The 24,055-nt window shown below is 38.9% G+C and overlaps 1 protein-coding gene across 1 annotated transcript in view; it reads left to right on the forward strand.

Annotated features, from left to right (window-relative positions):
* Window positions 1-19,989, forward strand: part of bean1 (brain expressed, associated with NEDD4, 1) — a 70,160-nt gene extending 50,171 nt beyond the window's left edge. Inside the window, exons 4-5 of the mRNA XM_041788985.1 lie at window positions 400-538; window positions 18,679-19,989. Coding sequence (XP_041644919.1) covers window positions 400-538; window positions 18,679-19,069 — 530 coding nt within the window. The 3' untranslated portion in view covers window positions 19,070-19,989. The remainder of the gene's footprint in view (window positions 1-399; window positions 539-18,678) is intronic.
* The last annotated feature ends 4,066 nt before the right edge of the window (window positions 19,990-24,055 follow it).

The following is a 24,055-nucleotide window of genomic DNA, read 5'->3' on the forward strand; positions in this document are numbered from 1 at the left end:
ACCTGTTATCACAGAAAAAGGGAGTGAAAAAAGGCATGAGACTTTTGTAGTCTCTCTTAACTGAAGAAACACTTGTATATTTGCCTTGCTGGTGTTGGCCTGAAATTCTCTCCTCTGAAATACTTATTAAAATACTTGCTTCCAAAATCTCAAGTAAATTTTGGGGTTTCTAAAGAAAATATAAATGTAATGAGGCACTGAGCGAAGCCTGAACAATAGCTTCTAAGCTAAGCTGCCATAATAATCTAGGCTTGCATGTTGACTTAAAAAGGCTAGCTTTATTTGAGAAGCTACAACACGTGCACATACAAAAAAAAAACCCTGCTTGAATCATTGCAAATTTACTGGATGCTTCTTAGTGGCATTAAAATATTGAAATTCTGGTCTCTGTGTCTACAGGTCTGGACGGTTTTTCTTATGGAGGGTCAGTAGGAGAACTGAGATCAACCTGCTTAGAGGATTTTCCTCCTGGTTTAGACTTTGATTCATTCAGAGAGACTCTGCAGGTCAACAACTTGTACCCAGACTCACCTCCAAGGTAAGTGTGAATATAGGGCTTTATTAATTCTGAGGACAGGCAAACAGTCCTGCATTAAAGTAGAAGTTTGACATTTATTTTCTTTTACTGCCCAAAAAGAAGGACTTTTAATTGAATTTGATCCCATAAGATAGAGTAGAAGCACAGCAGTTAGGAAATGATCAGATATGTTTTGCGTGTACACAGATTTATTTGGTGTGCGGTGGTTAGGTCTTCTTACAGGACTCCTCTCCTCAGCAACATCATAGTCAGTCTGGATTTGACATCATTGTTATGTGTATCAGGGATGACGCTAAAGACACATTCAAATTAGATTTGAGAGCCTCTGAAATTAAATCACATTTGATACTACCTCCAAATATGCTTTAAATCAGTTTGCAAAAAATACATTCTATGTGGTTTCTTGCTGTCCAGAGTATTAATGAATCTTGACACTCTTTGGATATAACAAAGAATTTGGGTTTGAAGTCTGGGGCCTTAAAAGAGCATCTTAAGGCTAACTGACAAGAAGATATTGATTCATTCATTGAACTATTTACATATCCTCTTAATCTGAACTTTGCATATTTGGTCTGTGGGGTACTGGATAGTTTAAGCTCCAACGTTCTGGTGAAATTTGACCTGAAATATTTAAAGTAAAAACCTTGCTTATTTTCACCCACATCCAGCTACAATATGTCCAAAAAGCAAGTAAACCACTCCCTCTTTACCCAATTATCTTAAATGTCAATAAAAAGTCCACCTGGCCATTCAGCCTTCATCCCCCACTGCTCTCAGTCCACTCGGTTTGACCCTTCCTCTGTGGTAATCCATTTATTAAGGAGTGCTGCTAGCTTTGGTGCCCTTTGTAATGGTGCCAGAATGAGCGTTTGTGTGCCTGTAGGTGTGTGGTAGTGTGTGTGTGTGTCATAGATTGCATAGGGGTGTGTGTGAGGGAGAAAGAATGGAAGAAAGAGCTCTCTAAAGGCCAATGTCATGGTGTTTTTGATCTAAATGTCAACGGGTCTAATTGGCAACTTTAATAATTCACATACATCCCTCCCCTGCAAAGAGAGAGAGAGAGTGAGGGTTGTTCATCCATCTCCTACTCATTGTTGCCATGCCTTACAAACACCTGTATTTGTTCCAATTTCATCATTCAATGTTGGATAGCATTTTATCTTTTCTATGGGTTGTTTGAAGATGAAGTCAAATCACAGCAAAGAATTCCAGATGGCAAGCAGGAACTGATTTCTGCATTAAGAGGAGCTACCAAAATGCTAGTAGTACCAACCATTTAAATCAGGAAATACAGCCCTGAACTACTTTCACATCTGAAAGTAGTGACACCTGTCTAAGCCTCTGTCTAGAGTCTGCGGGAGCATAGTCAGACATAGCTCATGTACGGTTTTCACGAATCAGTCCAGTGTGTTTCAGTATAGTTTGGCACAGTTTGACATAGTAAACCCTGATCTTTCTGGTGTTTCCACCAGACAAAATGACAAAAATGGAAAAAAGGAACTGGCTCTCAAACAGGACCTATCTGCATTCATAAAAATAAAAGAACCAGTTTATACGACCAGCTCGTCCTCCAACTGCCCCTCAGTCGACATCACTACTCGATTACTTGGTACAAGGTTTATTTGCTTAATAACATATAACTGTTTCCATTTAAAGCATGTTTATGGCTAAATGAGGGAGAAAAGCTGCAAAAAAAGGCACAGCTAGACTCTTAGCTCAGGACAAGAGTATTAAAGGCTCTTGCCCCCCTTTATTGGGATAGGCACCCTTGTTCTTCACTTCCTTCCACCCATTTCATCATGGTCACATGACTGCAAACATATATTAATTTAAAAACAGACATCTAAACTATTTCAGGTATCTGACTTCCCCTGACTGTTCCCCCACAATCTACTGCATCATAATAAATGTTTTGGATGTCTAACTCTTCTGTAGTTGGTTGGTTGTCCCACTTTTTATTCTAGTGGGAATTGCTCATCATCAAAATATCTTTCAACAGTCATTCCTACATTAAATTGATGCTTAAGGTGTTGGTTGAAATGTGTATCTCTCTCATTTCCCAACTTATTAAAACGAAGAAGTAATTAACTATCAAAGACACTCTGACACATTGTGACAACCAATCTCATCACAGGGATGGCTGTGACACACTATGGTGTTTCTTGTGACAATGTTGTTTTGATGGGGAAAATCTTAGAAAGAAGGCTAGAAGGCAGAACTAAATTTACAACTTTAATAGTATCGAAAAATACATCACTTAATGCATCTTAAAAGAAAATGAGCAATGAACATGACCACCAGCCTATAGGCCTATAGCAACATAAAGAACAAAACAAATAGGCCTAACAATAAAAGCCTACTCAACTAGACTACACACATTCACTATCTGAGTTACACTGATGGCAAATGTAGGGTCCTTGCACCCCAACTAAGCAGAGCTTTGCACATCCAACACTTCTCCCATAACTTCCCTGAACAGCTGTGACAACCAACCAAAAAGATAATGGACTCTATTTTCGTAGACCAGGCGCAGGTGCGGCGCACCTGCCCTGCGCCGCGTGCAATTTTCGTGCTCGGCGCAGTCCGGCACGGCGCGGCGCACCCATGCCTCCGTCCCTCCCACCGACGTAAGTGCCAAAGAGGGAGGAGAGAAGGTGTGAGTGGGTTTAACACAGCCGAGTGTAATCTTCACCAATCAAATGAACGCCTCTCCTCGCCTTTAAATGTGCTGCGGGCAAGGGGCAGTGCCAATTTCACCTCGCCAGCACCATGGACGAAGGCAGCAGCAGCAGCTCCAGGCGGCCAAACTTCTCCCAGGAGGAAACTGATGTGCTGGTCCGGGAGGTCCAAGCTCGCAGTACCAGAAAATATGGTAATGCTAACAGACCTCCACGAGCTGATGATGCAAAAACTGCCTGGGATGAAGTTACTAATATTGTCAATCAAGTTTGCCCAGATATTCAGAGAACCGCTGCCGAATGTGAAAAAAAAACGTTCAATGATGTAAGGAGAAGGGCCAAAGGGCTGTCAGAGCAAAGAAGGCACACAGTGGCCACCGGGCTGTGCATCAGAGGCCACGATGCGCGTCACCGTGTGGTCCACCTCGCGGGACAGATGTAATCTGTTCCTGTGTCATGAATAGGAGTACAAAATTAAGTGACAATTACATTAAACACAGCAGCAGGCTAATCCAGGCATCATGCTTGTGATCCACCTATATTCCTGCTCTGTCATCGCCAAATAGGAAAACCTTTGGTGATATATTCTCTCCCGGTGTCTCCTCCTCATCCTCCTTGCAATAATGTACTCCATCTTTTTAGATCACATTAAGAATAAAGATTAAAACAGAGAAATATGGGCAATCACTGGTAAATCCTTAAGACACCGACTGACTTACATTTATTCAGCTAGCGTCTCTCTCTTTTTATTTTCTTTTGAATTTCATGAGATGAGAGAAGCTGAATATATACTCTGTATCAGATGCCGTGGCTGTTTGTGGTTGGCTGAGAGATGTGAACTCACTAGTTTTTTATCACTCCCAGCTGCCATCAGGTTGAGTTTCAATTACGCGTGACAAACATCTTTGATCTGACATCAGATGTGACGGGACAATTTATATAGATACAAATGTATATGCTGGTTCAGACAGTTACATTAAATAGTGGTTGCTGTGATTGTTTATTGCATTGAAATGTGCCTGACACTCTGGAAACCTGCCTGACGTGTGCGCACTGTGCGCCTGTCAGCCAAATTATCACTACACCGGGCGCGCTTCGCCTGTGCCGAGAATAGACCAGGTTGGAGCTGGCGGGCTTTCAGCACACCTTCCACGCAGTGTTTTGGCACGAAATTGTCACTGCCCCAAGCTGAATCTGTCGACACCTCCCCCTGGTGCGCCGCCACACCGATCTCGGCGCAGCCCGGTCTACCAAATTGCCAAATTGGCTGCGCACGGTGGTGCGCCAGACAAAATTACCACTGCGCGGGGTGCGCCATGCTCCACCACCCTGCGCCATCTTGCGCTGCGCCACGAAATTAGAGCCCAATGTGACAACCAACCCCAACTGAAATTTCTTGCTAGCATCAAGGCTAACAACCATCTAACAACAAGTTAGCTAGTTAACAAAAATCTAAACAATTGCTTTCCCTTTACATCTTTTAAGAGTGACAACTGTTTTGTTGTAAACCCATTGTGTAAAAGCATATAAGAAAACGCTGAGGGGATGAATATTTACAATTTGACATGAAAACCATAAAAAGTCATCTCACCTGAAGTTCAGCTGTCCTATTCCAGATAAGACTATGTTGGTGAAATCTGGTCCCAATTCTGGACATTTCCATACCAAATTATGGGGGACAGCGCCCTCTGGGTGCAAGATATAATGAGTGGGACAACCAACCATGTGACAACCAATCCTGTTCTCCACTACATCTAACTACTGGAGGAAGGCCTGGTTATAATAGCCAAGATTTCTTCCTTTAGTTTTTTTCAAACATACTTCTCATTGCTGTCACAATACAGAGCAATGTTATCACACATGACATATTTTCTCTTTATTCAGGCCTACTCCTCATTTGTGATAACCTTGCAAAGCAGATAGATATGCCCATTTCCTTGTTTTTCACTGGCGAATCCATCTTGGAAAGCTCCCATCTGAACTGTTTGGGCCCAGTTAGAAAGTGACAAGACCAATCAGCTACGAGGGGCAGTACTTTCAGGTGTAGCAGAGTTGTGACGTTAACAAGCAGCAGCAAAAGCTGGTGTAGTTATGGAGGAAGAGCTTAGCGTGGATACTGCTAAAGCGCCAGTTTTATCAGAACTTGACAACATTTCTTTGTTAAAAGAAGAACAAAGAACAACAGTGAGTTATTTTCTTTTCAAAAACGACAAAAGTCGAGTACTCACATGTCTGTAGTCACCATGTTTCGCGTTATTCCTCAGTAGCTGCGCACGCGCAGCTCGATAGCAGCTACGTCACGTGTTTTGTTGCTCTGATTGGCCCATAGAGATGTGACAGACAGAACGTTCACCCAATCACAGAGTTTCTTTCAAAGCCTCTGCCTTTTCTCAAAGGTTTCCTATTGAGGCTTTCCGAGATGGATGTGTGAAACACATCCATCTGGTGTTTGAGGTTACATTTGTGACACATAAGCAGAATTTTAAGGTATAGTATTGCTACTTATTGGGTCCTTGAGAGTCTGAACCCAAAATAAGGCGTGTGCAAAAATTGGAGTTTGAAAACAGAGTAATTCTAACACAACCATTTCTCCAATATTAGAACTGTTTCATAGCAGTGAAGTGTCCTCCTTATGCTTTCATTTATCATTAAACCACTACAACAAAGCAGCTGAATCTCCTCTAAATAGATCATCTTCTTTACAGCCTTAGTGAATTAAATAGTGGAATTAAATGTTCCGCTTAAATCCAAATTCATGTTGACCCCTCGTTGGAGCATGTTCACATCCATCATGTTGAAATGGGGCTGTAAGGGTGGTGCTGGAGTTTTGAGCTACAGCCTAAACCAAGGCTTCTGTCGAGCACAGAGACAAGCTGCAGCTACTGAAAGATGCAACTAGTCAGCAGCAAGGTTTAGGTGCTGCAGGGCCAAGAAAATGTCCTGTTTCCCCATTACAGCTCTCACCAGACCTCTGATTAATCCATTCATAATGTTTGTCCTCACTTGAACTGACAGAGCAGTAATGTGAGAGGGTAACAGTAAACACTGAACAAGACTGGGAAGAAAAGGGAAGAAAGGAGAGGAGAGTTAGCCAGCTACGTCAGCGCTTTGGCAGGGCAGCGTTGTTCTGGACAGCCTGTGTGTGAGCCGGACAGCAGCCAGCACAGTCATGGTCCAACTCACAAACTCACTTACAGACATATGCACAGACATATATACAAAGAGTTCACTTTGTTTACCATGAAGCTGGCAACTCTTTGTTTGGTGCGCTGTCAGCTAGCAGGTAGTTGCAGTCATGTGATGATCCTGGGGTGTGTGTGTGAGTGTGTGGGCCACAGATGGTGCAGGGAAACTCAGATCAACAGCTCACCTACTGAGACTGTGAAGGCAACACTTCCGACACACACAGACACAGACACTCTCTCTCCCTCCCTCTCTATCTCCCAGAAAGACTCATGTAGGAGAATCAGCATTTCACCTGTGGAGACTGAAAGCTTCTGCTTCCTCTCAGGGAGAAGCTGGGCAGGCTTTAGCGCCCATACAAAAACACACTCACTGCTTTTTCAATTTGCATTGTAAAGTAGATAGCAAGTTGTTGTACATCTTCATAGTTGAGTTTTTTTAGATTTGTTGGCTTTAAAACTCTGGTATTCTCTTTTTAAATACTCATTATGAAGATAATAGTTGCAACTAGGCAACCAAATGATTTCATGTCATCCCCTTTGCTAGTCAGTACTACTCGGTTAAATGATTCAGTAATACCTTTATTGGTTTGTCAATAATGCAGATCATATGCTGTGTTCAAACAGTAACCCAGTCATCTGCTGCTATCTGGGGCTGCAGCCAGACTGGCTATACTGGCGCTGGTTACAGGGCCATCTCTCTTCACTCTACCGCTCACTTGTGCACTTGATGATTGTTTTGCCATGTGCAATAATTGAGACTGTTTTTGGGATCTTCTTTCTAACTCAGACTTCAACCTAACCTTGCAAAGCAGACAGATTTTCCAGACTCCATCTCTGTCATCAAGCAAATCCATCTTGAAAAGCTCCAATCTACAATGTGTATGCCGAACCGAACACTGTTTGGACCAATCAGCATCATTTGAGCAGAACAAGGCATTAGCTATGGGGGGCGTTTAGTTGTACTTAAAGTCGTTTGCAATGGTTGCTTCCTGTGCTGTGATTAGCTGGGATATAGCTCTAGTCTAAAATCAATTTGACCAGAATAGGATCATTTTTCTGTAGGAAACAAAGAATAAAAACACACTGAAAGCTTTTCATGATGGGACAGATGTTTTCAGTCTTCTGCAGACCTGCTTTGACATGCCTTTTGTGATGGTTTGGGGGAAGTTAGTTGTTGTGTGAGTGGTTGTACACAAAGGCTGCTAGTGGAGTGATGAGCTCAGACTTAGCCACAGCTTCAGCTCTCTCAGAACTGGACATTTCATTATTAAAACAAGTGCAGAGAGCAGCACTGAAAGCTTTTCATGCCGGATAGAGGTGTCTGTTCTTCTCCTGGTCTGCTTTGGCATGAGTTTGCATTCATTATAGGTGGGGTCTGTGGATCCAATAACTGCATCCGCAGAAGCTCAGATGTAGCTGTTTGAAAGCGGCAGTCTGATCGGAACTCTATCACATTTCTTTTTAAAACAAGAGCCACACCAAAGGCTTGTCTCAGCAGAGAAGATGTTTTCGCACGCTCCCCCTCTAGTCAATTGGATCATCTCCACTGTCAGCACTTCAGCCTGTTTCTGAAATTACTCCGAGCAAAACCATGGTACTGAAGAGTGTGGGGTGGCCGGTGTATATGGAAATTATGAGTTCATCAGAGCAGGTTGGCTGAAAATAGCGAGGAAGGCCACATCGTTGTCAAGATACACAAATCCCTACATCTGTCCATCATCTTTACTGCTTGCCTGATTCAGGGCTGTTGTGGGGGGATGGAGTTGATCCTAGCTGTCACTGCAGAGTAAGAGGTGGGGTACATCATGGACTGATCAGCAGTCAATCACAGGGCTGACATATAGTGACAAACTCCCAGGCATGCTTATTGTAACACTAACATATAACAGTAGAGTCACCAATTAACCTAACAAGCTTGTCTTTGGACTGTGGGAGGAAGCTTGAGTAGCTGGAGATAACCAATGTATGCACTGGGGGAACATGCAAACTCCCCACAGAAAGGCCCTGTCTGATCATGATTCTGACAAGAAGCCTTCTTGCTGTGAGGGAGCAGTGTGTGAACCACTGTGCCATTGTGCACTGCCATCTTCACAAATATCTACAAAAATGAACCTGCTCAATTGTCTCATTAACTTATGATTGTGTTGCAGTCATTGTTGATCCATGCAACATAATGTTTGACACAAATGGTCAGTGCTGTTGACTAAGACAGGAAGAGTGTGGTCAGTCAGAATGTCTCCTCATGATTTTAACACTGAGTCAGGAAACAATAAAAAACCTGAGAACAAAGAGCTTACACCAGACAGCAAGGATGAGAACTTTACAAGTACTACGAGTACAAGTAAATGAGTAAGAAAGAAGGAGAGTGAGGGAATGATGATAGTGGTGATGCGGGCACAATTATAAAATCTCATGAACAACATTGTCAAATTCATATGTATCATGTTCTACTGTGTTGCTAAACAGCACACACGGATATACTTTCTTTTAAATTGAATGCTGACAATTCATTTTGATGCACACACCTGTGAATTCAGCATCTATACGGCTCTCTAACTCCACAGGCTGGTTCTTCACAGTGGTAAAAGAACATGCCAACATTGTACATGCTCACTCGCACACACAGAGACCATATGGTCCATGCTGTAGCTACAGTTGTCCAGAGTCCAGCTCTGAGAGCGTCACAACCAGCTCATGAATTCATGCCAGAGGTCCTCCTTTTCTCCTGACCTGCATATATTTGAGTTGGACTCCCTTCTCTGCTCTAACAAATACCCATGCTGCAGTAACAGGCAGCAGATATCATACTGCACGATCACATATATTGACCAAAACAAATGTGATGGAAAATTAATCAACATTTTAAGACTTTATTCTTGTATTTTTTCTTGTAGTCTGTCACCCACAACCATCTCTAGGGTTTATATAGAGAATGGTCCAAAAAAGGGAAAATATCCAGTGAGTGGCAGCCATGTGGACAAAAATGTCTTGTTGATGTCAGAGGTTAGAGGAGGATGGGTAGACTGCTTCAAGATGATAGAAAGACAACAGTAACTCAAACAACCACTCATTACAACTGCGGTATGCCATCTCTGAACAAACAACACATCGAACCTTGAAGCAGATGGGCTACAGCAGCAGAAGGCCACACTGATAGCCATTCCAGTCAGCTGAAAACAGGCAAATGAGGCTACAGTTCATAAGGGCTCACTAAAATTGGACAGTAGAAGATTGGAAAAATGTTACCAGGTCTGATGAGTCTCAATTTCAGCTGAAGCATCATATGGTAGGGTCAGAATTTGGCATAAACAACATAAAAGCATGGATCCACCCTGCCTTGTACCAGGCTGCTGCTGGTGTTGTAATGGTGTAACTTTGGGCCCCTTAGTACCTACTGAATATTGTTTTAATGCCACAGCCTACCTGAGTTTTGTTAACCATGTCCATCCCTTTATGACCACAGTGTACTTATCTTCTGATGGCCACTTCCAGCATAATAATGCACCATGCCACAAAGCTCAAATCATCTCAGCCTGGTTTCTACATGACAATGAGTTCACTGTACTTCTATGGTCTCCACAGTTGTGAGATCACAGTCCAGTAGGATCATGGATGTGTAGCCAACAGCAACTGTGTGATGCTGTCATGTCAATATGGACCAAAATCTCAGAGGAATGTTTCCAACACCTTGTTAAAACTATGCCACTAAGAATTAAGGTAGTTCTGAAGGCTAAAGGGGATCCAACCCAGTACTAGCAATGCATACCTATACCTAAAAAGTAGCTGGTGAGTCATGAACATCCACCTGCTTGCCCTTGGAAGCCCCTTGATTGCACCAGGGCCTGAAACAGCCCTGCATTAGCAACAGACATTGTTTATGCCTTTGGCCGGCTCTGACTGCAAGTGCTAAGAATATACAACAAATGTGCCTTATCATGATGACCACAAAACCCACAGTCTGTTTATCAGTCTCTTGTCAGCCAGCTTAACTATGCAGATAATGTAGCTATGTAGCTTAAATAGCTGCTTTGTGAGCTTGGCTTATGCTACATTAGCAATTTAGCTATGTTATCTAATGCTGGGCTTACATCAAAACATTTTCACAGTCCCAGACTAAAAACCGAAAGTCTTTAGTAAATTTTAGGAGTCTTACTGGAGTCACGGCGCGCTCCTGTCATCTCTATTGTTAAGTTTAAGGTGGTAATCTGCGCTGTTTTATATCAGTCTTTTCCAAATCTTTTCAAAGTCTTCTGATGTATGGGTAGCTTTAAGCTAAGTAAGCTCGTGCAATGTGAGCTTTAGCAATGAGAATGTTAGAAAACATAGCCACGTAGCTTACATAGTTGCTTTATGTAGTCAGCTTTAGTTATTTTAGCTATGTAGCTATGTTTATCCAAAGCTAAGTTAGCTTTAGCAATGTGAGCTTTAGCAAACATGGCTATGTAGCTTATATAGCTGCTTTGTGAGCTAAGCTTTAGTTATGTAAGTCATGTAGCTTTGTTAGCAAAGTAGGCCTGATTTCCAGTAGCTTACAGAGCTACATAAGAATCTCTTACTGGGTTAGAATGTGTTCATGAAAGACGAGCTTTTTACCTGTAAGAAAACTGTTAACTTGGCTTTATTAAAAGTTTTCTAATCAGGTTTTGGTCAGTTTTCTAACTTTTAACTGTTGGTATCCGAACCCTTATCCTAACCCTAAACAGAGGTTAAATCTGACTATATTTTGAAAGTGTTTATTTTTGTTCTGAGATATACTGTGTCGAAGATGAATGGTCTGTGAGAGTGGCCGTCAGAGATTTATGGTCTCCATGTCTAGGAGTCTAGAGAAATGAGCAAGTCCAAAACTGAATCAAAGACAGAAGGAAATAAGGAGAGGATAAAGACACAGGTGTGAGGAATTAAGAAAAAAGATTTAAGTGTTAAAATGTAAGAACAATATAATGAATAAATGTAAGATAGATTGATAAATGTACTTTAAAGACACTAACTTGTGCAGTTGCTATGTCACAGGAGCAGGTTATCACAATAAATAAAAAAAACACAAATATACAAACCCCATGACTGATAAAAGAATAAAATAGACAAACCAGCAGAGAACATTTGATTTTCCTGATCCGATTACCTATCAAATTCATTTAATTTAAAATGATTTTAAAATGATGTGTCTTGATCTCAAATAGAAAGAGGCTGCACAAAACCAAGAGGAACAGATAAACAGAAGCCGTTGCATAACTTTCAGTTTGTGTCCCAGAGGGGAAAAATTGTTTTCACTCAGGCACACCTAAGTCACACTGGAACACGTTAGCCAAACACACAGAAGTGTCAAACAACACATTTGTTACCCAGTGTGATTTTTTTTTCTTTTAAGAAACACACACAGCAGAAGGCCACAGGGGAGCAGAAGAGCTTATAACTCCTGAGAGGCCACATGCACTGGGTAGTACTGTGTATTAACACCTCTGAAAACACTCTTGTTCTGCCCAGCCCACTGAGACTGTCTCCAATTTTCACCTCAGCATGCTGAAGCATGAAATGTGTAAGGTCAGATTAATCAAAAGGTAAATAAATAATTAGAATCAGATTTAATTTACTTCCTCCCAGCTCCTAACCTTGCAAAGCAGATGGATACGCCTGTTTCCTTGTTTTTCACTGGCGAATCCATCTTGCAAAGCTCCCATCTGAACCATTTGGGCCCAGTTAGAAAGTGACAGGACTATTAAGCGACGAGGGGCAGTACTTTCAGGCACAGCAGAGTCGTGACGTAAACGAGTGGCAGCAAGAGGCTGGTGCAGTTATGGAGGAAGAGATTAGTTTGGATGCTGCTAAAGCGCCAGTTTTATCAGAACTTGACAACAATTTTTCGTTAAAAGAAGAACAAAGAACGCAGTGAGTTATTTTCTTTTCAAAAATGACAAAAGTCGAGTACTTAAATGTCTGTAGTCGCCATGTTTCGCGTTATTCATGAGTAGCTGTGCACGCCCAGCTTGAAAGTGGCTATGTCACGTGTTTTGTTGCTCTGATTGGCCTGTAGAGATAGACAGAACATTCACCCAATCACCCTCCGAGTTTTTCTCAAAGCCTCTGCCTTTTCTCAAAGGTTTCCTATTGAAGCGTTCCCAGATGGATGTGTGAAACATTTAAAATATCATAACCGAGATTTGAGCCAGAAAACTTTGTCTCTCTCTCTGGCACAGAGCCAGGCAGCTGTGCTCTTATCATAAGGCCAACACAAGGTCAAGGTCATCAGTTACAACCAAAGCCTTCATATGTGCATGTTTTTCTAGTTGCTTAGTTTGTTAGTTAGGTAGAAAGTCACAAAAGTATAACAGACTTACAATGAACATCCTAAGTCAAGACCTTGCTTTCTAGTCAGGGTAATTTCTTTGATCATTTTGCAGACAGAAAGGATTTTTTTTTCCAAGTACTATGTCACTCTGATCTTACAAAACTGTGAGTCTGTGTGTCTGAAAATGTGTGTTTACTGTTTGATGCCTAGCTGTGGGTGCAGTGGACATTAGGTCTTTCTGACTGAGCCTTGTCTCAACACCAAGGCTCTCTCTTCAAGGAAACCACAGACACATACTGAAAATCTCCAACACTGCTTTAAAATAGCTTGCAAGTGGGCACACAATCACGGAGGGTACAGGAGACCGTGAGACAATAGTAGCAAAAAGAAAAACAAGTGAAAGAACACAACAGACGAGGAAACAGGATGAGCATGTAGCAGTGTGGTGTAATTTACAGCTATAAATTAGGCAGTGTTGTATGGACTAGGACAAAATTATAAAGTACAGTATAGTATATTAGATAGAGACTTGTATCTTTTTGTATGGTGTAGTATTGTGCAGTGTAGTATATTAAAAAGTAGTATAGCATAGTAAAGTATAGTGTAGTATAGTATAGTATAGTATAGTTCAGTACAGTATAGTATTGTATAGTATAGTACAGTATAGTATAGTATAGTACAGTAAATTATAGAACAGTATAGTATAGTATAGTATAGTATAGTATAGTATAGTATAGTATAGTGGAGTAGAGTATAGTACAGTATAGTCAATTATAGAACAGTATAGTATAGTATCGTATCGTATAGTATAGTATAGTATAGTATAGTAAATTATAGAACAGTATAGTATAGTATAGTATAGTATACCAGTACAGTATAGTATAGTATAGAACAGTAAAGTGTAGTATAGTATAGTATAGTATAGTATAGTATAGTATAGTATAGTAAAATATAGTACAGTATAGTATGATATAGTATAGAATAGTATAGTATAGTTAATTATAGAACAGTATAGTATAGTATACCAGTATAGTATAGTATAGTATAGTATAGTAAATTATAGAACAGTATAGTATAGTATAGTATAGTATAGTATAGTATAGTATACCAGTATACTATAGTATAGTAAATTATAGAACAGTATAGTATAGTATAGTATAGTATAGTATAGTATAGTATAGTAAATTTTAGAACAGTATATTATAGTATAGTATAGTACAGTATAGTATAGTAAATTATAGAATAGTACAGTATAGTGTAGTATAGTAAATTTTAGAACAGTATATTATCGTAAATTTTAGAACAGTATATTATAGTATAGTATAGTATAGTATAGTAAATTTTAGAACAGTATATTATAGTAAATTATAGAACAGTATAGTATAGTATAGTATAGTATAGTATACCAGTATACCAGTATACTATAGTATAGTAAATTATAGAACAGTATAGTATAGTATAGTATAGTAAATTTTAGAACAGTATATTATAGTATAGTATAGTACAGTATAGTATAGTAAATTATAGAACAGTTTATTATAGTATAGTAAATTATAGAACAGTATAGTATAGTATAGTATAATATAGTAAACTATAGAACAGTATAGTCAGTAGGCAATTGGAGGGGGGATGAGGGGGGATGGCATCCCCCTTGTTAGCAAAATGACCAAAATGCGTCCCCTTTGTTAACCTGCCATCCCCCCTCTGTCAGGGCAGAGCAGGCATGCTTAGTTGAGTATATTCTGCCTGACTCATTGATCCTTTACAGTTTTTCCCATTTATGTATAAAACTGCAGCGGATCACCACTGTTTACTTAGCCCCCCTGTTTTCACGTTGGCATTCCCATCCAGCATAACTTGTACTTACCCCGCCTCCCTCTCTCCTCCTGGGTGTACAGTGAAGCTCAGAGTTTGACACTGTAGGCCAGTGGTAGCCTACTCAACCCGAGGCTCTCGAGCCGCATGTGGCTCTTTAGTGACCAGTTGCGGCTCTTTTAAGGCTTGCTTTAAAAAATCCTACCGAAATCCTCTATAAAGGTGAAAACTGTCAACAGTAAAGACTCTTTGCAGTAAGTCATATCAATAAATCTAAGTCCACACAAAGAAGTCAGACTTTAACTGCCAAATTCAAATGAAAACTTGTATATTAGGATGCACGCTGGATGGAGGAACGTGCGTAAAAGAGCGCAGAGGAAGTCCGCTGACGGTGCGTCTCTTCATTAAGTTAATTCATAGAGGTGTGCTGTCTTGGGTTTAAATTGAAGCTTCTAATACCCTCGTTTTAACACATTTCTTCAGTCACTTCCTGCCAATGCTGCCCCATACTCGTGTTTGATGATGACTTTTGCGATGTGCATCATCATCAACAAGCCAAACACACACGGATCACATTTTGAAATAATGTAAAACTGAGTAAAACTTGTCCAAACGTGGATGTTTTATTTGATCTTAAAGGCACTAATAATAAATACTGTCAAAAGGGCAGAAACAGAAAAATGAAAGCAACAAACTGGCAGAACGATCTGTGTGAATGTAATGTCATGAAGTATCATATAGAAAAATGGCATCTTGAGGCACATATTTTACAGCTTGTGCTGCTCTGTATTTGTGTGGCCTACATAGACTGCAGATTTTGTTTGTTGTGTATGCATATGGATTTGAGTAAACATTACAAATATGGCTGTCTGCAACTGTTATGCCAGACTTTGGCTGTGTTTCCTCGTGTTGTTATGTAACAGAATTCTCAGAGTTGAGTTTTTCATCCTTTTATTCTTCTTGCTAAGGTAGAAGGACTTATAAAACTGGACAGCTGTCAGCACATAACGTGTCACACGGTTTGTTTTGGTGTAGTATATATGCAATGTGCACAGTCTGAGCTTGGACAATAAGAGTATAATCCAGAACAACACATAAGAGCTGAAAACTGGGATGAACTACTGGATCCACATATTTAACTCTCAGGGGGATTGATGTTTTCAAGTTTTCATTTAATGATGTTCTCAAAAATCCCACACTTTTGTCTTTAGGACAGTTAAATGATATGTTAACGCTTTGGTCATCCTTTATATGATCTGGATCTATGTGAAAAGGTTGCTTTAATTCCCCTGAATTAATTCAGCATGATGCTACAGAAATAAAGACCCTATTGGCAGAAGCAGGCTCCAGTGTTAAAGGTGGGATTCTCTCTGTTGAATGTGTTGATTCCTCTTTGACTCTGTGACAAACTCCAGGAGTGACCCTTATGAAAAAATAAAGATTCAAGAAAAACTGCTGCTTAAAATGGGTTTGACCTGAACATGAGTTGAGTAAAATGTTCAGATGAGCTTCAGCATTTGGTACAAAATCAATTATAGGCAATGTTTTACATCTTCAAATCTTTATAAGGTAACTTTAACCTATGGCATGATTGTTGTTGGATTCAATTAATAAAAGGTATTTAACCTTAAAGCAGTAGTTGTTGTTACAACTATATGATGACATACAAGAGGCACTGTCGCTGAGCATTGTACAGAAGAGAATGAATACATATTATGAGTTTACTATATAAATGAAAATGTCTTCATTTGTGCAACTTTTGTTTCTAATTCCTTTTACTTCTCCTTTAAGATAGAACAAGTTTAACAGCATTTAAATAAAAGGTCACATAAAAAAAACTCCTAAAGCCTCTTAGTGTTTAGCATACAAAGATGGTATCTTTGCAATGATAATTCCATGAATTGTTGAAGTACATGCTAACCCCTGAAGAGACTAAAGGCTATATCATTCTGTCAAGATGAACAAGTGAACGTAGAGACATTGTTAACAGTGATCTCTCAGAGAGATGCAGAAGACCCTTCATCTCTCTGAGAGATCTCTGTTAGAGAGATGCAGAAGAACCTGCTTTACTAAAAGAAGATACGTGAACGTTCCTGTTTGGGTAGAGTAAATACATGAATGCACTATCATCCATAGTACATTAAAAAAACAGAATTTATCTTTTGTTTGACAAAACTATAAATAAATGTTGCAATTTGTTTAGTTTAAGCATTCTCAGAAAACTCAAACCAGCAGAAATTGGGGTTTCAGGCATGAAGCTACAAAAAACAGAGCTCATGTTTTTCTAGTTAAGTCATTGTAGTGAAGTTACTGAACAGTTATTTTTATGTGAAATATTGGTATTTTATTAATAATATTAATATGTACTTAATAATTCAGGCCTACATGGTTTTTTTTTCTAAGATTTATCTTTGGGATTTTTAGTGCCTTTCTTTGACAGAGGAGGACAGTGGATAGACTCAGAAATGGGACAAGAGTGGGGAGAGACATGTGGCAAAGGGCCACAGGCCAGATTCAAACCCAGGCTGTCCGTGCACATGGGTCACACCTTAGACCGCTAGGCCATCTGCGCACCAGCACGACGTGTTTTTTTGATAAATTCATCAACACTAACAAAAGATTAACTTTTTTATTGAAGTTAAAAAATAGGATATTATTTGAAATGTAAATATCATTGTATGTAAAGCCCTCATTTTTTCACTGGAGGGTGTGTCTTTTCGAAGAAAACTCAAAGAAAAAGGACTTCCCTGCACACAGCTTTTCAGAACAGTGTCATATTCTTTTTCATGATGAAATGAAATTCTATGTCTTAAAAAAATGTGAAATTCTAAGAGCCATTTTATAATGTTTTAATTGCTTATGGTCCATGATGGGTTGCATGTACAGTATGATCTGATACCATAACAAAGTGAACTACAACACCTCTTTTTATGTAGGGAAAATGTGGGACAACTTAAAGAGATAAATATACATAAAAACTTTAGAAATTAGGTTCTTGCTTTAAAGAACCTGTTTTGCAGAAGACCACTGATCCAACCACAGTGTGGGGGTGGGTAAGCCATATGATTGCCATTATTGATGTTATGATTTTCTACATGGTGTTTAAGCTTTTGGAAGGCATCTGTGAAATGGCATTCGTCATTTTATTAAACACTAATGAGAAGTGCATGATGTTCTTGTGCTGAATGTGTCCTTAAAACTAAATACTGTGGTATAGAATTTGTTTGTATAAACTCTCTTTGACTTCATCTAAAGTGTAGACTTTTAATTATGCTTGTTAAAGTTCATTTAGTAATTATTACATTTCATTTTCTTACTTTATGTATGTAATGAGAGACTTGTTAACACTTTACATTTAGGAAGTCATTTCTGAGGTTAAGGTGATGAAAGCATTTCTTTTCAGCAGCTTACTTAACAGCTTTTCCATTTAAAATTTGAGTTATTTTAGTTTTTTTAATTATTATTATTATTATTATAAGGCAAAGTGTGAAATGAAACAGGTGACATAAGTGCTATACAACACAAAACAGCAACAGAGCATACGAACATAAAATGTAGAAAGACAAACACAATTTCTGTGCTGAGATGTTAATTAGATTCATTTTAAGTGAATGCAGACATCAAAACAAAACAAAGACAAAGCATTTGTCAGAAGGTTATGATTATCCATTAAGGTAAGAGGAAGAAACAAAATCAAAACTAATTATTTTTAGTTTTAACAAAAAGTGATTCTTTATTGTAATATAGGCTAGTAGTTATACCACACTCTCAATGTTCATACGGTGCCTTTAAAAAGTATTCACCCCTTGGATGTTTACCCTTTTACTGACTTTACAGATCAAGCATGGCCAATATAATTTGGCTTTTAGCATAAAAGTCTTTGATATCAAAGTGAGAACAGATTTCTACAAAGTAATGTCAATAAATTAAAAAAAATCATAGGTAAAATAAATGATTGTAAAAATATTCACCCCTGTCAAGCCAGTATTTCGTAGATACACCTTTGGCTGCAATCACAGCACTGAGCCTGTGTGGATCGGTCAGGTCAGGTTGCACATGGTCAAAAAAATGGGACTGTGCCTTTCACTCTTCCATGGTTACATCAAATACAGGAATAATCTCTATAGCCTGCATTTAAAAACCCTAACCTTTGGGTTTTTGTTTTTTTCTTTGTAGATACGATGAGTGTGTTGGCCCAGGTGCAACCCAGATCTACATTCCTACAGATGACCCACCCCCTTACTCCCTTTTGGACCCCTGTCAGAGAGTGTCAGAGCAGGAGGAGCAGCCCAACTACACCAGTATGGATCCTTCTCCATACTGTGGAGAGAGCTCAGCCAGCGCAGCCTGGTTCTCCCCCTCCCACTACCCGCTGGGACTCCCGCAGCAGGAGCATCAACACATCGCATCCATCTCTTTCCCTCTGGAAGCAGCGCCACCTTACGAGTCAGTGCTGGCCGAGCAGGGACAGCCCCTCCCCCTTATGCCATGTGATCTTTATAAACACCAGTCAGAGGGCGGGGATGACGGCAACTCCCAGCAACCAGGGACAAACCAGATCTTGTAGGACAGTTGTTTTGTTTCTTTCACCTGCGCCACTGGTTGTCCCAGCTGAAGTGAACAAACACTTGTGATATGGGGCACCTAATGGGTGTTAGGAGCAGCTGTGACACCAAACAATGGACACTAAGTGAGATGGAACATCTTCCACACAATTTCTTACATCTCAGTTGACACTGAAGCAGCCAGGACTCCAGTTTTTAACTATTTGCCCAGTTTTATCCTTAACAGAAAAATACTCACTGATTGCGTTGTACTGTATTTCTGGAATGACGTCTTCTGCTCTTGTTTTTCCAAATGATGCTCCCTACGAAAAGACTTCCTTCTCTTTAGTAATAACACCACTGTCTGGTTTAGTTTTGCCATATTTTGACTGTTAATCTTTCTTTCTTGAGATTGTGTGTCACATTTGGAGTTGAAGCTGACTTACTGCAAAAAAGTAATCATCTAGTCATCGTAGTTCAAACATTGTCATGAGATGGAGAAAGATTGAGTGTCAACGATATTGATATGATGTATAGAAGTAGTTAATGGTATACACAAGCACACAGAGAGCCAACCCGTCTGTTTCCAGTCTCTGTTTGTGAGTGTGGCAGTATCCTAATGGGGACAAGATGGCTTTGTGATTAAAAATATAAATACTAATGAGGAAACTACCAGCAAAAAAAGCAAAGTATCGACAGGCTGTGTCTCGGTTATGTGTTGTACATGTGTCTGCACCAGAGAGGTGGTTTTACTAGTCCACTGTTGTACAAATTGTCATAACTCTTTCAAACAAGGGCTCTGGTTTTAGTATTATTTCAGTAACTGGACCCAAGCAGCAAACTGTAGCTCCAAACCCTCCTCTGATGATGATGGGAGGTTGATGCAACTAAGAAGTTACACATTAAACTGTAGACCAGTGAACGCACTGTTCACTGAGGGAATGGATGCTTCTGCCTTTGTTTTTAGTTCTGTTTTACTCTAAACAAAAAATAATTATGTTTTTGCCATCATTAAGGTCTTTTTGCACTGTAGGTGTTTACATCTTCTCAGTTAACTCGTGTAACATATCATCACTTTGCTTATAAGAACAGGAAACATAAACTTCTTCAGCCTCTGCCTCTGCTGGATTTGTTATGTTGATGTTCAAATAATGACGTAAATTCTGGTAACAATTATTTTCCTTTGTATTTAAATCTTGTAATTATTTTCTGTACTATTCAATTATAGATTAGAGGAAGCCAGCTGACAGTTCTGAAAGCCCAGTGACACCTTTAGAGAGAGGTGTCTGGCTGCAGACCATACGTCTCTGACAGCCACTCTCACAGACCGTTCATCTGAGACACTGTGCACTGTATCTCAGACAGGAAGTGTCGTAATATGCTGATAATATGTATTTCTGATTTAGATTTTTTTTTTCTGTTCAACTTTATTTATAAACAAAGTCTGGCATTAACATTCATGAAATAACCACATTAAAAACATTTCAGACTAAGAAGCATTTCATAAATGAAACAGGATAAAGGTCAGAGGTCTAACCTGGGATTAGATCATATATAGACCCATTTTAGAAGAAGCTACACAAAAGCTGGCTCGCTTTAGTGTCATAAACTTTAGCTAAAGCTAACAGAGCTACACTAGCTGTGTAATTACTACAGTGTAGCCAAGTTAGCTTTAGCAGTGTGAGCCTCAGCAAACATAGCTACAGTTGCTGTGTAGCTCCATTATCTATGTTGCTATCGCAGCAATGTAAGCTATGCTGGCTGCATTAGAATGTTTTCATGGAGGATGAGCTTTATTTCTGTATGCAGACTGTTTACTCCAGGTTTTGCAGGTGGGTTTTTTTTACTTTTGATTTTAATATCCCAGCCCCTACTTTTTACCCTTACACTAATCCTGAACAGAAATTTAATCTGATTTTTATTTAGAAAGTTTTAGCATGTTTCTGTACATTATCTCAGATGAATGGTCAGCTGGACTGTCTTGGTGCATTAGGGCACCAGTTTTTTTCTGGTAACAGTCTGAAGCCGAAAGACTTGTATTTTATTTACAGAAAAGCTGAAGCGGTGCCGTCTTGAGAATGACAAAGTAATTGTTTTAAGGAGTAGCTGCCTTTTTTCTTATAGATGACTCTGCAAATCGTCAATATTGTAGTGATTTACAAAAAATCAACAGTCATTGAATTTAAAAGTGAACTTAAAGAGGAAAAATCAAACAATTGAGACGCATTTAGATAAAGCACAAAACAACATGCATTATTATTTCCTTGGGGAGGAAGGGAGCAGTTAACATGACATAAAATGTGTTTTTTTTGCTGCTCCCTGATCATCCAAGCCAATGCATCTTCTTTTGAAAAAAAAGTCCATAACATCTTCCAGACATTAATCAAGAGGTTTATGTTATCTAACCTTATGTATATCTTTACTATAGTTCCACTTGTGCCAAAATATCTGATATATTTAACATAATAAACATTTCAAAAGGCATTATGTGTGGCCGTAAAACAGAAACCAGCTCAGTTCTGCTTCAGTGCCAAAGAGCAGAAAAACACATCCACATTGGCCACCAAAGATCTACGCATAAAACTCTCTCAGTATTTTATATCATTCAACAAAATAGTGAAAAAGACAGAAGCAAAGGAGTGGTGTTTGATAAACCAGCACTAGAGAACCCATCACTACTGATCACTAGTTAATGAAGCATTTGAGGCTGAGCTTTAATTATGGTATTAATCCTATAGGCATCAGAATGGGAGGAAATCAGAGTTGTGTTGTTGTGTTTTTGTTTGTGTATTTGAAATGATCCTTTGTGTTAAAGATGTGCCTAATAGCCCTCAGACTGTTAGTTTGAATTTTGTAGCCATAATATGCTAATCTTAATGCAACTAATCCAGTGCTCTGCACTGTTAGTATTGGTTTACTGATATGGACTATGAGGAGGAAAATAACAGCCAAGTTGATCAGATTTGTGTTGCATAATTCACATCCTTAGTTTGGTGTTTTAGTTGTTCACAGCTGAACATTCAGCATGAAGAGTTTGTCAGTTCAATCAAATGTGTTGACTGGTTTTTAGTAGTAGTTTGTGATTTGACTTGTCTTCCATTCTCTCCAGCGTCCTGTACCTTCTAGATATTGTTTTTTTTAAGGCTCCTTTTATACAAAGACACTCACTTTAAAACTTTGTCTATTACCTTAAAATCAACCTTTAAGAAATTTTTAATTTCCAGCTAACTGTTTTAACTGTAACACTTCCCAGGGCCGATGAGCTCTAAACTCATTTCAAATATACAGTAACTTAGTACTTTGTGTAGAAGTAGTTTTTAAAAAATCATTATCTTAAAATATCAATTTTAAAATGTTCTTTCCCAGTGACAATACATTTTATATTTCTGTTTTTTTTTACAGTTCCAAAATTTTATTTCTGTTTCCAACTTGACTCCAGACTGAAGATATACAAGTTTATTAGGAATAAAACCCTAACTGGGTTACAAAATGATAAATGAACGGGGGGTTTTCATGGGATGCTGACTATGTAAGAAAAATACTTCTTTGAGGCATTAAATCTTTAAAATGAGGTCACAAGAATTTATGTGCTACATGTACAGTATGAACACAAATTCTCCTTGATGCTTTTTGACCATTTATCCCAGCTTACTGAAAACGTAGGAGACAACACAATAATCCACTGAAAAAATCACCAAATTTGAAAGTGTGATAATGGAGGCTGAATAGTGAGATCATCTTGGTCTACTTTACTGTTTTTGTGTAATGTGGGGAGTATTTAAATCCTTCTTAGATTAGAGGAAAGTAAATCAGGCTTGTCTGTATTATAGTAACTCTCAAAACACTGAGATCTAGAGAGGTGTATTTTTCATATTACTCTAGTCCAGCACTTTTGTTTACTTCTCCCCAGCTAGCATATAGCACTGTTTTGTGGGTAAATTCTGTGTAAGTTAATTGTATGTAAATGTCTTACATGTGTATCACTTCCCATTTCTTCTCTCTTTCTTTTTTTGTTGCAAAAAAGCAGACTTCATGTATATATTAGGAACTCAATAATGTTTCTTTATGTTCTGTATTAGAGATTTTGTTGAATATTTTTCTTCTGTAGAGAAGAGTGAATAAAGCTGAACGCTTATGACAGTTGAGTGGCTGATTTAAAAAATATATATTATAATATATATTTATAATATATATATATATATATATTAATGTTGCATAACACACAGACTTAAAAGGCATAATGATAATGCAGTGTTGCAATTAAAAGAGAACTCTATACTAAAAAGCTGTATGCTTAAAGTTCCTGTAAAGTGATTTATAAAAATTAAGCTTCAAAATCATGAAAAAATGAGGCAGTAAGTTCTGCTCCAGGATGGTGTGGGCAGTGTGGGCAGTGTGGGCGGTGTTGGGGTGTCTGTTGAATGAGCTGCAGTTGCACCCACTCACAAGAAATGCAATCAGCTGCATGGCTCTGTGCCAGAGCAGTGACAGAATTTTGGGATTCAATTTACTGTTTTCTGGCACAAATCTCTCTGTTATGATACTTTTAATGACCTGAAGGCCAACATGGCTGATAGATTTAGGAAATTTACCCTACAATGAAGAAGAACACAGCATTTAGTTGGCTGTTAACTTTCAATGAAGGCAGTGATATCAGCTAACAACAGACTGTACTGAGATCAACTGATTGTTGATTTTATATCATTGAAGACAACTCCAGCAGGCAAACAGCTGCCTGCTAGCAGCAGCTATGTATGTCCAAGGCTGCAGACACAGTTTACCTATAGTTAATGATGCTGTCTTACAGTATTAAAGCAGCCCTGTCTCCATCATCCACCTCATTCCCCTAAATATTCTTTATATATTAAATAAATTATCTCTACCATGTTAGGATCTTTACATGGGAATTACACATCTGTGACTGCCTCCACAAATCATCTGATTTTGTAATAATAAACAAAGTGATGGTGCACATACTGAGCTGAACACTGCAAAATTAATTTTATTTA

The sequence above is a fragment of the Cheilinus undulatus genome, linkage group 6, assembly GCF_018320785.1.
Source record: "Cheilinus undulatus linkage group 6, ASM1832078v1, whole genome shotgun sequence".
Lineage (NCBI taxonomy): Eukaryota > Metazoa > Chordata > Actinopteri > Labriformes > Labridae > Cheilinus > Cheilinus undulatus.